This window comes from Sturnira hondurensis, unplaced genomic scaffold, assembly GCF_014824575.4.
Source record: "Sturnira hondurensis isolate 20B ecotype Veracruz unplaced genomic scaffold, ASM1482457v3 Scaffold0021143, whole genome shotgun sequence".
NCBI lineage: Eukaryota > Metazoa > Chordata > Mammalia > Chiroptera > Phyllostomidae > Sturnira > Sturnira hondurensis.
Window position 1 is genome coordinate 7,960,437 of NW_028093774.1, and position 12,884 is coordinate 7,973,320.

Genomic DNA, 12,884 nt, shown 5'->3' on the forward strand with positions numbered 1-12,884 from the left:
AGGGGCAAGGGAGACCACCTTCAGGAACATAGTCTCCCAACCACACTCAAGTAGTACTTCCACAGACTACTGAGTACGTGTGGGGGTCGGGGTGAACTTGGGGACATCTGATAAGGCCCAACCAGAGTGGGAAAAACAGATCATCTCCAAGGCAAGCACTGGAGCGCTTTTCTTTTGGTTTGTTTCTAACGATGTCAGCATTCTTGACCATCTGGCTACAAACCAGTTTTTTTCCGGTCTTGTAAGTCTCTGACACAATGTTAAACACACTTTCTACAGGTTCCCGGCCTGGCTTCAGAAAGCCCGGGTTCTTGGGCCCCAGGGTTGTGTCCTTGGTGCTCAGTGGCACAGTCAGCTTTGTCGCCATCGAGTCTCTCTGTCCTTCCTGATTCCAGGGGGAGGAGAGACCAGAGAATTCTGATCCTGTTTCCTCACATCTTCACCACTATGTTGACTTACTCTCGGTTACGTCAATACAGCTTTTGCTCATTTCGTGCTGGTGTCAAGGTTACCTTTGTGGTCTGTTTGTCTGGATCATTTGTTGAGATAGCATCTGTGTGGCAGCATTCAAGAATCCAATGTTCAGCCAACATATGACTATGAAATCAACAAAAATCACTCGGAGTTTCATTGGGAAGTCGAGTGAGGCACAGGCCATGGTCAGGGCTCCAGGAGGCTCCCCACAGCCACCTCGCTGTCACCGTGCCACTAACGCACACAATATTCCCGCTCCTAATCCCATAGTTTTGCCTGGTGCTGAACTTCACGGAAATAGAGTTGTGTGGTATATATTCTTTTGTGTCTGACTCTTCTCATTCAACCTCACGACTCTGAGAGTCCTTCGGATTGTTACCTGTATTAGGACTTTGTTCTTTCTCACTGTGGTGCAGTCTCCCACTGTCTGAATACTCTGTAAAGTACTCATCCATTCTCCTGCTGATGGGTATTTGAATCATTCCCACGTGAGGCCTATTATTTAAAAAGTAGCTATAAACGTTTTGCATACATTTTTTTTTTTGGCTGGACAGAACTTTCATTTTTTTGGTATATAGTTAGGAATAGAATTGCTGTATCATCCAGTATACGTGGTGGGGAAAAAAACTAAGCGCTGCCAACACGTTTCCGAAGTGAGTGTCGTCAGCTCACTGTCCCGCCAGCAGCGGGAAGGAATTCCGGTTGCCCCCTTCTCACCAGCACTTGGTCGTTCGTGTTTTCAACGCTGAGCCGCTGAAAGTGCGCAATGGCCTCTCGTTTCTTGTGCATGAGCAGTGATGCTGAGCCCATTTTCATATGTTCGTTGGCCAACGTTTATATCTTTTTTTATAAATTATATCTTCAGGTCTTTTTAAAATCAAGTTTTGATTGAATTGACCTTTTCTTACTGATTTCTATGAGCTTTTTACTGTCTTACGGATATGAGTCCTTTTGTAGAAATGTATTTTTTGGACCGTAAGACTCACCTAGGTTTTAGAGGAGGAAAATAAGAAAAATTTTTTTTGAAGCAAAAAAATGGAGTAAAATATTTAATATAAACAGCATAATATTTCATCAATGTAACTGTAAACAGAACTCAATAGCAGCATTAACAACCACTATTTCCCCCAAATTTGGGGGGGGAGTGCATCTTATAGTCCGAAAAATACGATAGCTTGCAAATATCTTGTCCCAACGACTTGCTTGACTTTTTATTCTCTTTGTGGTATTTTTTGATGAACCAAATTATTGATTTGCAAAATTAAACTTATTAATCTTTTATGAGTAGTACTCCTTGCTTCTCATATCCTGTTTGGAAATGTTTGCCCTATTCCAAAGTTAGCAAGACATTCTCCCACTTTCTTCTGGCAGATTGTTTTAGATTTCTGAGATGGGCCTATGTACAATTTTTAATTTTCGTGTATGTGGTTTGAGGTAAGGTTTATTTTTCCCCCCATAAAGCTGTCGGTGCTCTACTCTGCCCTTGAGTTAGACATGCAAGGTCATAAGATTTTTTAAATTTATTTTTGCCAGCTCTCTAATATATACATAAAATTCATACCACCCCACAATCTTTGTAAAAGTTATCATTGCCATTGTACTCAAGCACACCGCCCCGCTTCCCGGGAAGTGTTGCCTCCCACAGGTAGTCCCCCCGGCACTACTCCCGGTCATGATCTGAGGCACTGTGACGCGCCTGCGCACAGGGATTGCGGGTGTCACAAAACCCACAGGCAGAGGTCACCTGTGCATTCCTTAAATGTGTGAGCCACCCAGTCCCAGAATCCTGCCTTGATATTCTGCTTTCCAGGGACATTTCTGATAAGAGCACTGTATCCGTTATGGTTCTGGTTGGAGACGTAATTCCACTCAAGTGTTTCCCCTGAAGAGCAGTGGACAGAGTTAAAAGAACCAACAATGACCATAAAATATCCAAAGACTATCAATGGAGGAAAGTCATTACAGGCCCTTTGATTAAAGGGCTACTGCAGATAAATGGATAATAGGCAGATAGATAGACAGACAGACAGTCTTCTCTCTCCTCCCCTGCTCATATCTCCTATTAGGGCCGTTCACTGGTCAAACCCAACCAGAAGCCCACTGGAAACAGAGCACCAGTGTCCGACCCCTGGGGGTCAGCCTTCCAGTGCACTGGGGCTGGGGGGGGGGAGGGGCAGAGAGAGAGAGAGCGTGTGTGCCTGAGCATGGCCCAGCGCTCCCTGTGGAACAAAAGTCAAAACAGACTAAGCAAGATGACTTTGGAAACAGAAAAAATAATGAACACCTAAGAAAACGAAATGAAATTGGCAATCTAAATTCTAAACTTTAAAAAATTTTAGATATAAACTGTGGAAACATGGCCATGCGCAGAATGAAAAACCAGTAGGTAGAAAGACTCTAAAATGACAGATACAGAAACTAAAGATCGAGAAACTGCAAGATTTTGGAATTTCCAGCGCCGCACAGAGGAGGCAGCTCTGTGTTTCTCTGTTTTATCTACACAAGTAAGTGCATAAATACTGAAAATAAAAGCAAAGAAAACCAAAACTGATAATAAACATTACTTTTTTAAAAACTAAGAGCAAAAACACCTCTGAGCGATTTAAAATCGAAAATGTAAGCAAATTTTAAAGGCACGAAACAGTCGGGCCAGCCTCAGATTTTTCTCCTGCAGCAGCAAGGAGCACATATTTACTTAGAGAACCTCCAGAGAGGAATAGTGTTATCTGACACTGCGGCTGCCTCCACTGGTTACTTATTTGCAAAGCCCCCACGAGAGCGTTATAAACATTACAGTTGAGAGCGTTATAAACATTACAGTTCGTCAGACCTGAGGCTCATTCACTGTGAGATGCACCCGGTTAACACAGAGAATGAAAAACTCTTCTGGTTAAGCTTTGCCACAGAGTTTTAACAGTGATACTGGGAGATGCGTAGATAGCTGTACATTATTTCCCCCACCTGGAGTTGCGTTGCCAGGTACAGGATCAGGCGATTTTGCATGTCGTCTCCGTAGTAAAACATAATACAATTCCATCTACTTGTGAGTTTCCACCTTTCTTAGGTCCTATAAAGGACTGGGTGGTGGTTCTACTAGAAAATGTGGAATTGTGGTATTTCTTCCTAGTCACGTTTTGCTTTATTGGTGAATGTTGGCCTTGCTATATTTTCCCCTTGTGCTGCACCCACAATAACTGATTCCGCATCAATTATAATGTAATATTTTAAGGCATTTTAAGCAACAATAAAAACTCAAGTGTGCATTATGCCAGTGATTCCAGAAACTGAAAGTGACAACAATGTAAAAGATAGAGCTAAGGCCCATTTAGGAACTTGACCACTGTGGCGTGAGCGCCACCTTCTGGACAGTGATTGTAAGACATCAATTATAAAACATTTACGAGTCATTAACGTAGGAAAAAAATATGACTTACGTTTATAGGTGACATATGGCATATTGAACTTTAGCAATTTTTTTTTACTGCAAGCCCCACCCCTTTCCCAAATCCTTAGCAATTTTTATGGTTAATTATATGTGTCAACCTGACAGGGCTAAGAAGTCCCCAGATCAAGCATGACTTCTGGGTGTGTCTGAGAGGGGGTTGCTGGTAGATAGGAGCCTTTGCATGGGTGGACTCAGTAGAACAGAGAGCCTGCCAGATGGGGGTGGGCAGCGTCTAGGCCTTTAGGGGCCTGAGAGGACCAAACGGCAGAGGAAAGAGGAATTCACCCCCTTTGCTTTCTGCCTGTTGGCCTGACCTGGGGCGTTGGTCTCCTGCCCTTGAAGGGGGACTTGCCTTCGTGCCCTCCCCACCCCCCACTTCTCAGGCTCCCCCTGGTGCTCAGGCCTGTGGCTCTCCGGCTTGCGATGGCAGGTCATCAGGCTTCTCAGCCTCTGCAATTGCATGGGCTAATCCCTCATAATACACCGCTTCCTTTTGTATGTCATGTTGGCTTGTATGGTAGTGAAAGTGGTGAGGAGCGGCTGGGTTCCACGGATACTTTGAGGCTGAAGTCAAAAGACTTTGCTGGCAGATTAGATACAGGGTGTCAGCGGGATCAAAAATGAGCCCAAGGTTTCCAGACTGAGCAGCAGGGGTAATGCTGACCATGGAAGTGTGGGGCCTCGGAATGAGGGAGGCTCGCACGAGGCCTAGGGGTTTGGTTTGGGGGGAATCCAGCTGGAGACACCTGCCTGATTGGGGATGTGGTTAGATGCAAATTTGGAATTCCTAGAAGGGAACTGGATGGGAGGTTTAAATTTGGGAGCCCCCATCCTAAAAATGGATTTTAAACCCTAAAACTGGATGAGCCCTGCGGACACAGCGAGAGAAGAGATATAAACTCTGAGAACCAGGGCCCTCCAGCATCCAGGGGTCTGGGACCTGAGGGTGGACCTCTCAGGAGAGCCCAGTCCAGCTTAGAAAAGTTGGGGGCAGGCTGTGGAAATCAGCCCTGTTCATCCTGAGACCTGAACGTTCACTCTGGCTGCATCTTCCACGCAGGCGGCTCTCGCCTTCCCTGGGTCTGTGTCTGGTTAAGTGGATGCTGAGGTCCTACCAGTCTCCTCCCAGAGCCTCTCGACGTCTCACCCTAGGGCAGGAGAGAAACCCAGGAAACCAGATTTGGAACAACATCTAATTTGGTTTATGCTCCAGGGGTCAGGACAATAATTCCCTTTGCCTTCTAAAGGGTTATTTTCTCATTGCCTTCTGCCTGTTTAGGAATCTGACGCCCCGGTATTAGGAAGAGACTCCACAATTGGAGGAGCTAACCTCTTCCAGCCATTGTTAACACCTGCTCACTCTATCTGTCCTTCACCTACTTCAGCGAATGGGTTCTGTAATGACACGGAGCCTGGGAATGACTTCCTGGGGCCTTAGCAAAGGCTAGTGTGTGCTTGACTACTTCCGGGGTCTCGGAGCTCTACGCCCAGACCTTAGTTTAAATGCGGAGTTTCTACAAAGTGTGCTATTAAAAGTTCTCTAGTTGCATGAGATCAATACCAAGAGCCTTCTGTTTCTTTCCTAACAGGATTAGAAACATACAGTAACATTGGATCTATTACTGATAAAATTTTCACGTTGTACTATGACCACATGGGATTCATACATAAACTGACTCCAGATCATTTTGTAGCCGGTGGGCCACACGCTGCCCTTGGAAATTCTAAAGTTATTTTTGGCCAGGTCAGTGATGGAATGCACGTCAGCAGTTTGCTTTGTGTTAAAGGGAAATGCCACATTCTATGCACAGAATGGGAAAATGGGAAAGTATGTTCTTTGGGACAAACTCAGTAATGCAATTTGCTCTACATAACTGAAGGACAAAGCTCCATGCTCCAGAAAACATCTCCCAAACCTCGCAGGTCTCATTCAGGGTCATACAGATTCAATTCCACCCCGGGGTAGCTTCACACAAATATCGTCACCACCAGATAGATAGTCTAAGCTAGATCCGTCCCTGCCCACCCAGGTTTGCGGAGAGTTGGGCTTTTCTACCTCTCGAGACTGACCTTGAGCAGACACCAGTTCTGCTTTTCCTGTCGGTTTGCCCTCGTTTACGTTAGCCCTGCTCCCTCATGTCTGCCTTTCCTAGTGCTAACACAGGAAGGATGCACTGTCTTTTTCATGGATGATGTTCCATGCAGATCGCTGTAATAATCTCCGTGTTTAATGTGAAGGTCCACATGCCTAAGGCCTCACCCCTGGGCACACGGCCGTGAACATGAGCTCTCATCAACACAAAGGTGAAGCACCAAACAGATGTTCTGACTGGGGTTTACTAAAACCAGCCCAAAGGAAGGAGAACAAAGGATGACTCTGCCTGGGGTAGAGCATTTCAAACCTCCAGGCCAAGAGGGCGTTTCAACCCGTAAGGACAGGGATGGGCCCAGAGGGTGTTGTCCTGCGCGAAATAAGTCAGACGGAGGAAGACAAATGCCATGCAGTTTCCCTTCTAGGTGGACTCTCAAAGCAAAATAAACAGACAGGCAGAAGAGAAGCAGACTCACAGATACAGAGAACACTTTGACGGTCCCCAGATGGGAGAGGGGCTGGGGGCTGGGTGGAAAGGCGAAGGGGTTAGGAAGTGCAGACTGGCAGCCCCACAGTAGTCGTAGGTATGTGAAGTACCGCACAGGGAACACAGTTGTGTTGTAGTGACTCCGTGTGGTGTCGGGTGGGTCCCAGATTTATCAGGGCGATCACTTTGCAAGTTATGTAAATGTCTAATCCCTGGGTTGTACACCTGAAACTGATATAATATTGTATGTCAACTGTGATTGGAAAATAAAAGACTTAGTAAGAAAAAAAAGATGGTGTTTTAGTTTCCCGTCCGAGGTGTTGGGAGAGAGTGACAGTAAGTACTGCGGTGACCCCCCAAGCGTCTGCCAGTCTGCGGGGCAGGCTGTGCATAGATGCCAGTCCAATGACATGAGTGGCAGGTAGAACGAACCAAAACAGCAGTTTCCTCCACTACCTTCACGGTTTGTAGAAAATGTCCTACTTCTCTTCTGTGAAAGTTTAAATCATAAAAATCAAATGCCAAGAGGGGTTTTTATACTCAGGATGAGTTCAAGGAACTCACGCTCAGTGTTGTCACCTCCCTTCCTCCCTGCAAACCAACTCGGTGGGTATCCCATCTGGGTAAAAAACAAACACTTTATTTGGCCTTGTCGCATGCCAGGCACTGCTGTTAACGACACCCATGGACCTTCATTTTACCGATGAGGAAGTGAGGTGCAGCTCAACTAAATCGGTTACCCCCATGCCATCTCCCACCGGTCAGCGATGGGAACGGGGCGTCGATCCAGGCCACTGGTGACAGGGCCTGTGCTTTTAGTCGTCACGACGCCACCTTTCACTGCCTTGCACACACTTTTCGTGGGACCTTCTTGGTACTCCCAGGCTAGAATGTCGTACACACTTAATTCGAAGGCCCTTTCGGCCTTTTCAGAGTCCCTAAGCCATCTGTTCAGTCCCACACTGATTCCCCTGCATCTGCTTCCCACTCTCTCCCCTTCCCAGCGGGTTTCCAAATTTGAGTGGAAAAGCATAACAAAGCGGGTGGTGGAGGTATTCCCTTGACAGCTGGGCCCCCAACCAGCCCCTGCTGTGTCCACTCCTCACATCTAGAAACAAGGTCCGCTCCAGCAGCCTCCTGGGGGCTGGTCTCCACCTCTCCTCTCACCCCCTGAAAGTTCCTTATGCGACAGGATTGGGGTGGAGAGCGGTGTGTCAGATAAAGGCCCTCTGGGTCAGAGGGCTGGGCCGAGGGTGCCCATGCTGACCAGGAGGGGAAGCCTCATGACCCGGCGCAAGTGAGAATGGCACCTGCCACCAGAGTCGGGGACTCAGACAGTAGCTGTGCAGCCTCACCAGCATGGGACCGGGAGCAGCAGCTTGCAAGGGACGAGAGGTACTCCCCAGCACCTGTTCCAAATAAAACTCTAAGAACCAAGTTTAAAATCCGCACCTCCAGATTCGTCCCGCGCACACAACGGGGAATGCCTGGGTCTCCCTACACCCTCCAGCTCCGGCCTTCTACAAATGGCACGGGAACCCTTCTTTTCTTTCTTTCTTTTTTTTTAGATTTTAAATTTATTTTTAGAGAGAGGGGGAGGGAAGGAGAAAGAGGGAGAGAAACGTCCCTGCGAAAGAGAAACATCAATGGGTCGCCTCTGGTATATGCCCTGACGGGGCACTGAACCCACAACCTGGGCTTGTGCCCCGGAAGAACGATGCGAAGCAGCCAGCCACACAGGTCGGGTCAGAGCACAGAAAACCGACAGGAAACCTCACTCCTCAGACGTTTGTCTTGCACACACACGCATATTCAGACAGCACGTGCTGAGAGAGTATTCCTGTGGGCGAGGACTGGAAACGAGTCTGTAACCTGCACTTGATCGTAGTTGAAGTACAAAATAGTTGAAATACAGTATTTTCCCCCCACTCCAGGCTCCCGATATGGGCTTCGAGACCGCACTGGCCCCACAGTACATCACCATGAATGAAATGATCTTCTATGCCTACGTGCCCGCGACCGAGCCAAAGGAGAATGTATATACCAAGAAATTCAGCAACATTCACTCTGGGAAAGTGATACACTTCAGGTAGCTACTGCGTCACACTTATTTAGATTGCACACTGGTTTCTGGATTCTCAACTTTGAGCCTACTTTTTTTTTAGTAATTTTCTTGATCAAATAGAGTGAGCCTTTTTTTTTGACACCTCACAAGGCCAAATATCTTGGTAGACTCCAAGGTACCTCACGTGATACCACAGTTTCAGAAACTGGGAGCCAGTTACATCAGCACCAGGAGGCCAAGCCTTAGACATGTGCATTTACCACCTTGAGTATAAAATGTTCAAGGCCACGCTGGATACTGCTTATCCACAGTGTTCTCGTACATCCTAAAAACAAACACAGCTAACGTGGCAAAGGCCATCTTGCATGAAATACTGCACAACCAGGTACATGGGATTCTCAGGCGCGCTTCTAAGATGCTGGCGAGAGCCAGTGACCTTTAAACTCCTCTTTAAGGCCTAAATACTGTCTTTGAAGAGCATTATGAATTCTGTAACCCCCCCAAAAAAACTAACAACCAGAAAAGGAACAATTTCCGATTACCAGAAGCTCACCCTATCCCAGATGTGGTGGGCGCTCTTCCACCAGGCAGAAGTCCGTTTAGTCCGCGGGAACTGGTTTCTCAACGCACACCCAGCCCCACAGCCAGGGCGCCACACCCCGTGCAGCCGGACCCTTGGAGGCGATGATGAAGATTGGAATCGGGCACACCAGAGCAAATGCCAGTGGTAGTGTTTTCCCACAGGGCGGGCAGAACTTTCTGTCTCGGAGAAGAGCAACCCCGATCTCTGTAGCTCTTTTGTTTTCAGTGGCTTTTGTCTGTGTGGCATTCCAGGTCGGTTCATTCATGTATAAACTGTAGGCATGTCCTTGCAGGGAACATGGAATCACTTTTTAAAAAGTTAACATGCTCCTATGATCTCAATGTTAGCCTGAGTTTCTTGTAACCTGATCTATAAAAATCCTCTTAAAGATCAGAATATTCAAAAACCAGAACAGCACATTCTGTGATCAGATGCAGTCACTTTGCTGGCAAGGGGGGGCAGGCATTTCCAAGGCAGGAAATAAAAGAGCCAAGGTCGAAGAACTGGGGCAATCAGAACATCAGCTGGGCCCTCAAGGATCTGGGAGCCCAAAATGATGAGGTCAGCACTAGGCCAAAGGCAGAGAGCTGGATAGTCAAGGGGTAAAGCCCAGTGAGCCATTCATTCATCTCTTCCATGAGTAATTATTGAGCACTCATCCACGAAGGCACTGTGGTTGGTGCTGTGATAGAGCCATGAGGAAGCTGTCCCTTGAACTTGTATTCTAGCATAGGAAGTAGGCAAGAAGGTAATTACAACTGACATAAGTCTACAACAGGGGGCCTGCGTGGGCGGGGCTGACTGAAAGAGAAGCTGAGACTCAGAGCTGGCTGTGGACTACAGCAGTTCCCGTGGTGGAAAAAACTCCCAGTCTCACATGAGAGTTCGTTGAAAAGTAGACTCGAGAGGAACAGGAGAGCTGCATTGTTCCTTCTCTGGCCCCTCCCCCACAGGCAGCACTGCAACAAGGAGGGTTGCCCTGCCTGGGTGAATACTTAAGGTCCCACCCCGTTACAGCTTAACAGGGCCCTGAACAAAGAAATATAGCCAAAGTGAGAAAACAGAGCAAAACTTCAGAAAGAGAGCTAAGCAATGGGGTGATAGCCCACCTGTCTGGTGGAGAATTTAAAGTCCTGGTCATCAAAATGCTCACAGAACTGATCGAGCTTGGTTGAAAAATGAAAGAGCAAATGAAAGATACCCAAAATGAAATAAAGCAAAATATTCAGGGAACCAACAGTGAAGGGAAGGACACCAAAACTCAAATCAGCAATCTGGAACAGAAGAAAGAAAGAAATATCCAACTGGAACAGAGCGAAGAAACAAGAATCCAAAAAAATGAAAAGAGACTTTTGAACCTCTCGGACAACTTTAAACCCTCCAACATCTGAATCATAGGGGTGCCAGGAGGAGAAGAACAACACCAAGAAATTGAAAACTTACTTTAACAAATAATGAAGGAAAATGTCCCCAATCTGGCTAAGGAAATAGACTTCCAGGAAGTCCAGGAAGCCCAGAGAGTCCCAAAGAAGCTGGGCCCAAGGAGGAACACACCAAAGCACATCATCATTAAGTTACTCAATATTAAAGAGAAGGAGGGAATCTTAAAAAAAGCAAGAGGAAAGGAGAGACTTACCTACAAAGGAGTGCCCACAAGGCTACCAGCTGATTTCTCAGAAGAAACCTTGCAGGCAAGAAGGGGCTGGAAAGAAATATCTGAAGTCATGAAAGGCAAGGACCTACATCCAAGATTGCTCTATACGGCAAAGCTTTCATTTAGGATGGAAGGGCAAATAAAGTGCTTCTCAGATAAGGTCAAGTTAAAGGAGTTCATCATCACCAAGCCCTTATTATATGAAATGTTAAAGTGACTTATCTAAGAAATAGAAGATAAAAAATATGCACATTAAAATGACAATAAACTCAAAACTATCAACAACTGAACCTAAAAAAATAAAAGAAAGAAAAACAATGAAAACAAAAACTAAGCAAACAACTAGAACAGGAATAAAACCAGAGAAATGGACATCACATGGAGGGTTTCCATGGGGAGGGGGAAGGGAGGGACAAGGGGAAAGGGTACAAGGAAGAAGAAGCATAATTGGTGGGCATTAGACAGGGAAAGGTTTAAAAAAAAGTCTACAACAGAAAAGCATGGAGCATCGAGAGAGCATTTTCCTGGGTGTTGAGCCCTGTTGGAGGCTCTGGGAAGGTTCTCAGGACAGGGACGCTCATAACAAGGTGGAAGAATGAGGAATCGGGGTCGGGGAAGCTTCCAGACTTGAGAGCACAGCATGTAAAAGGCCCCCAGCCAAGAGGAGCTTGGTAAGTGTTTGTGAAATCGAACAACGGAAACCAACCAGGGAGACCTCAGTGTCATTGACTAGGGGGGAAAGTCATTCAGGAGAGTGGAGCAAAGTCAGGCAGGGCCTTCGGAGCCCCAGTGAAGAATTTGGGTGTTAGTCTAAGAGAGGAGGAAGCCCTGACTGAAGGCCTTGAATGAAGCGAGGAACTGGGCCGATTGATGTGTAAACTAACTTGTCTAGTGAATATGCTGGAAAAACCAACTTTGTTTTTCTTCCTCCTGTGTCTTCTAAAATCCCCTCTGCGGACTTACTTCCTTTCTACCTCAAGATGAAGTATCAGGTGAGAACCATAACTTTTCTCTCAGAAAGTAAATAAATATCTCCTTGACTTAAAAGAGTAATAATCACATGAAGACATCTCTGTCTAGTGTTTTAAAAAACTTGACACTCTTAACCAATTTGAATTTGTTTCCCAAAGTCTATTTGGAACCTGACCCAAAGTGGGAAGCTGGGATTGTGGGGAGCTGGAATATCTCTCATTCTTACTGTTTTCTGGGCCATGCCCTCCTCCGCCATAGCTTAGGTTTCTAGCCCTCCTAGTTTGGGCAAAGAAGGGAGGTGAAAAAGCGGGCAGGAGCTCCTCCTGATGGAGACCTCCAGAATCCTTTGAAGAGGACAGTGTCACTCTTGGAACTGGTGATAACTAAACTGCCCCATCACCGCCATACCTCTGGGAGCCTGGGCTCTCCGGGGTCCTTTTCCCCTTCGGCCTCGTTCTGGGCGGATTTCCTTCTCTTTCTGCCTCCCCCCCCCACATCTGTCTCCCAGAAATGAGTACTGTCTTGAGTTTCCTGTGAACATTTTTTTCTTTATAGCTTCTACACACACATGTATATCATAATGTATTTAGCATTGCTAAATGAATTCTTTAGCTTTGTCGACCTTCTCCTGTGATTTGCCTTTTTTCATGTGTTATGCTTTTTAATTTTTCATGTGTTTGACAAATTACTCGATATTGATATATGTATCTATGATTCACTCTTGTGAACATACCACAACTTCTTTAACTATTCTCCCATGCGTCTGGTAGTGGTTTCAAACTTTTGCTACTTATTTTTAAGTTTTTAATTCATCTGGAAGTGATGTATGTAGTGTGACGTGAGAATATGATTTATTTCTCGATGTACTGGTAGGTAATCAGTTGCCCTGTGGGTCCCCACTGATCCGCAGGGCTGTCCTGTGGAATACCATCGTTCCCTATATGAAATGGTCTGTTTCTGACCCCTCTTCTAGTTCATTGCTCGTATTTGTCTGCCTTAGGTCACACCGCATTTCTCTAACTGTATAACACATTAAGAGCGCCCCCTCCTGGTTTTTCTTGGCCTTTGTTCTTGCATTTAAATGTGAGATTCCACATGGCAGGTTCATTAAT

General features: G+C 46.2%; 1 protein-coding gene across 1 annotated transcript in view; it reads left to right on the top strand.

The window, feature by feature from the left end:
- Positions 1 to 12,884, top strand: part of CATSPERB (catsper channel auxiliary subunit beta) — an 85,881-nt gene that overhangs the window by 48,651 nt on the left and 24,346 nt on the right. Inside the window, exons 15-16 of the mRNA XM_037031326.1 lie at positions 5,509 to 5,663; positions 8,433 to 8,587. Of these exons, the coding sequence (XP_036887221.1) occupies positions 5,509 to 5,663; positions 8,433 to 8,587 (310 nt within the window). The remainder of the gene's footprint in view (positions 1 to 5,508; positions 5,664 to 8,432; positions 8,588 to 12,884) is intronic.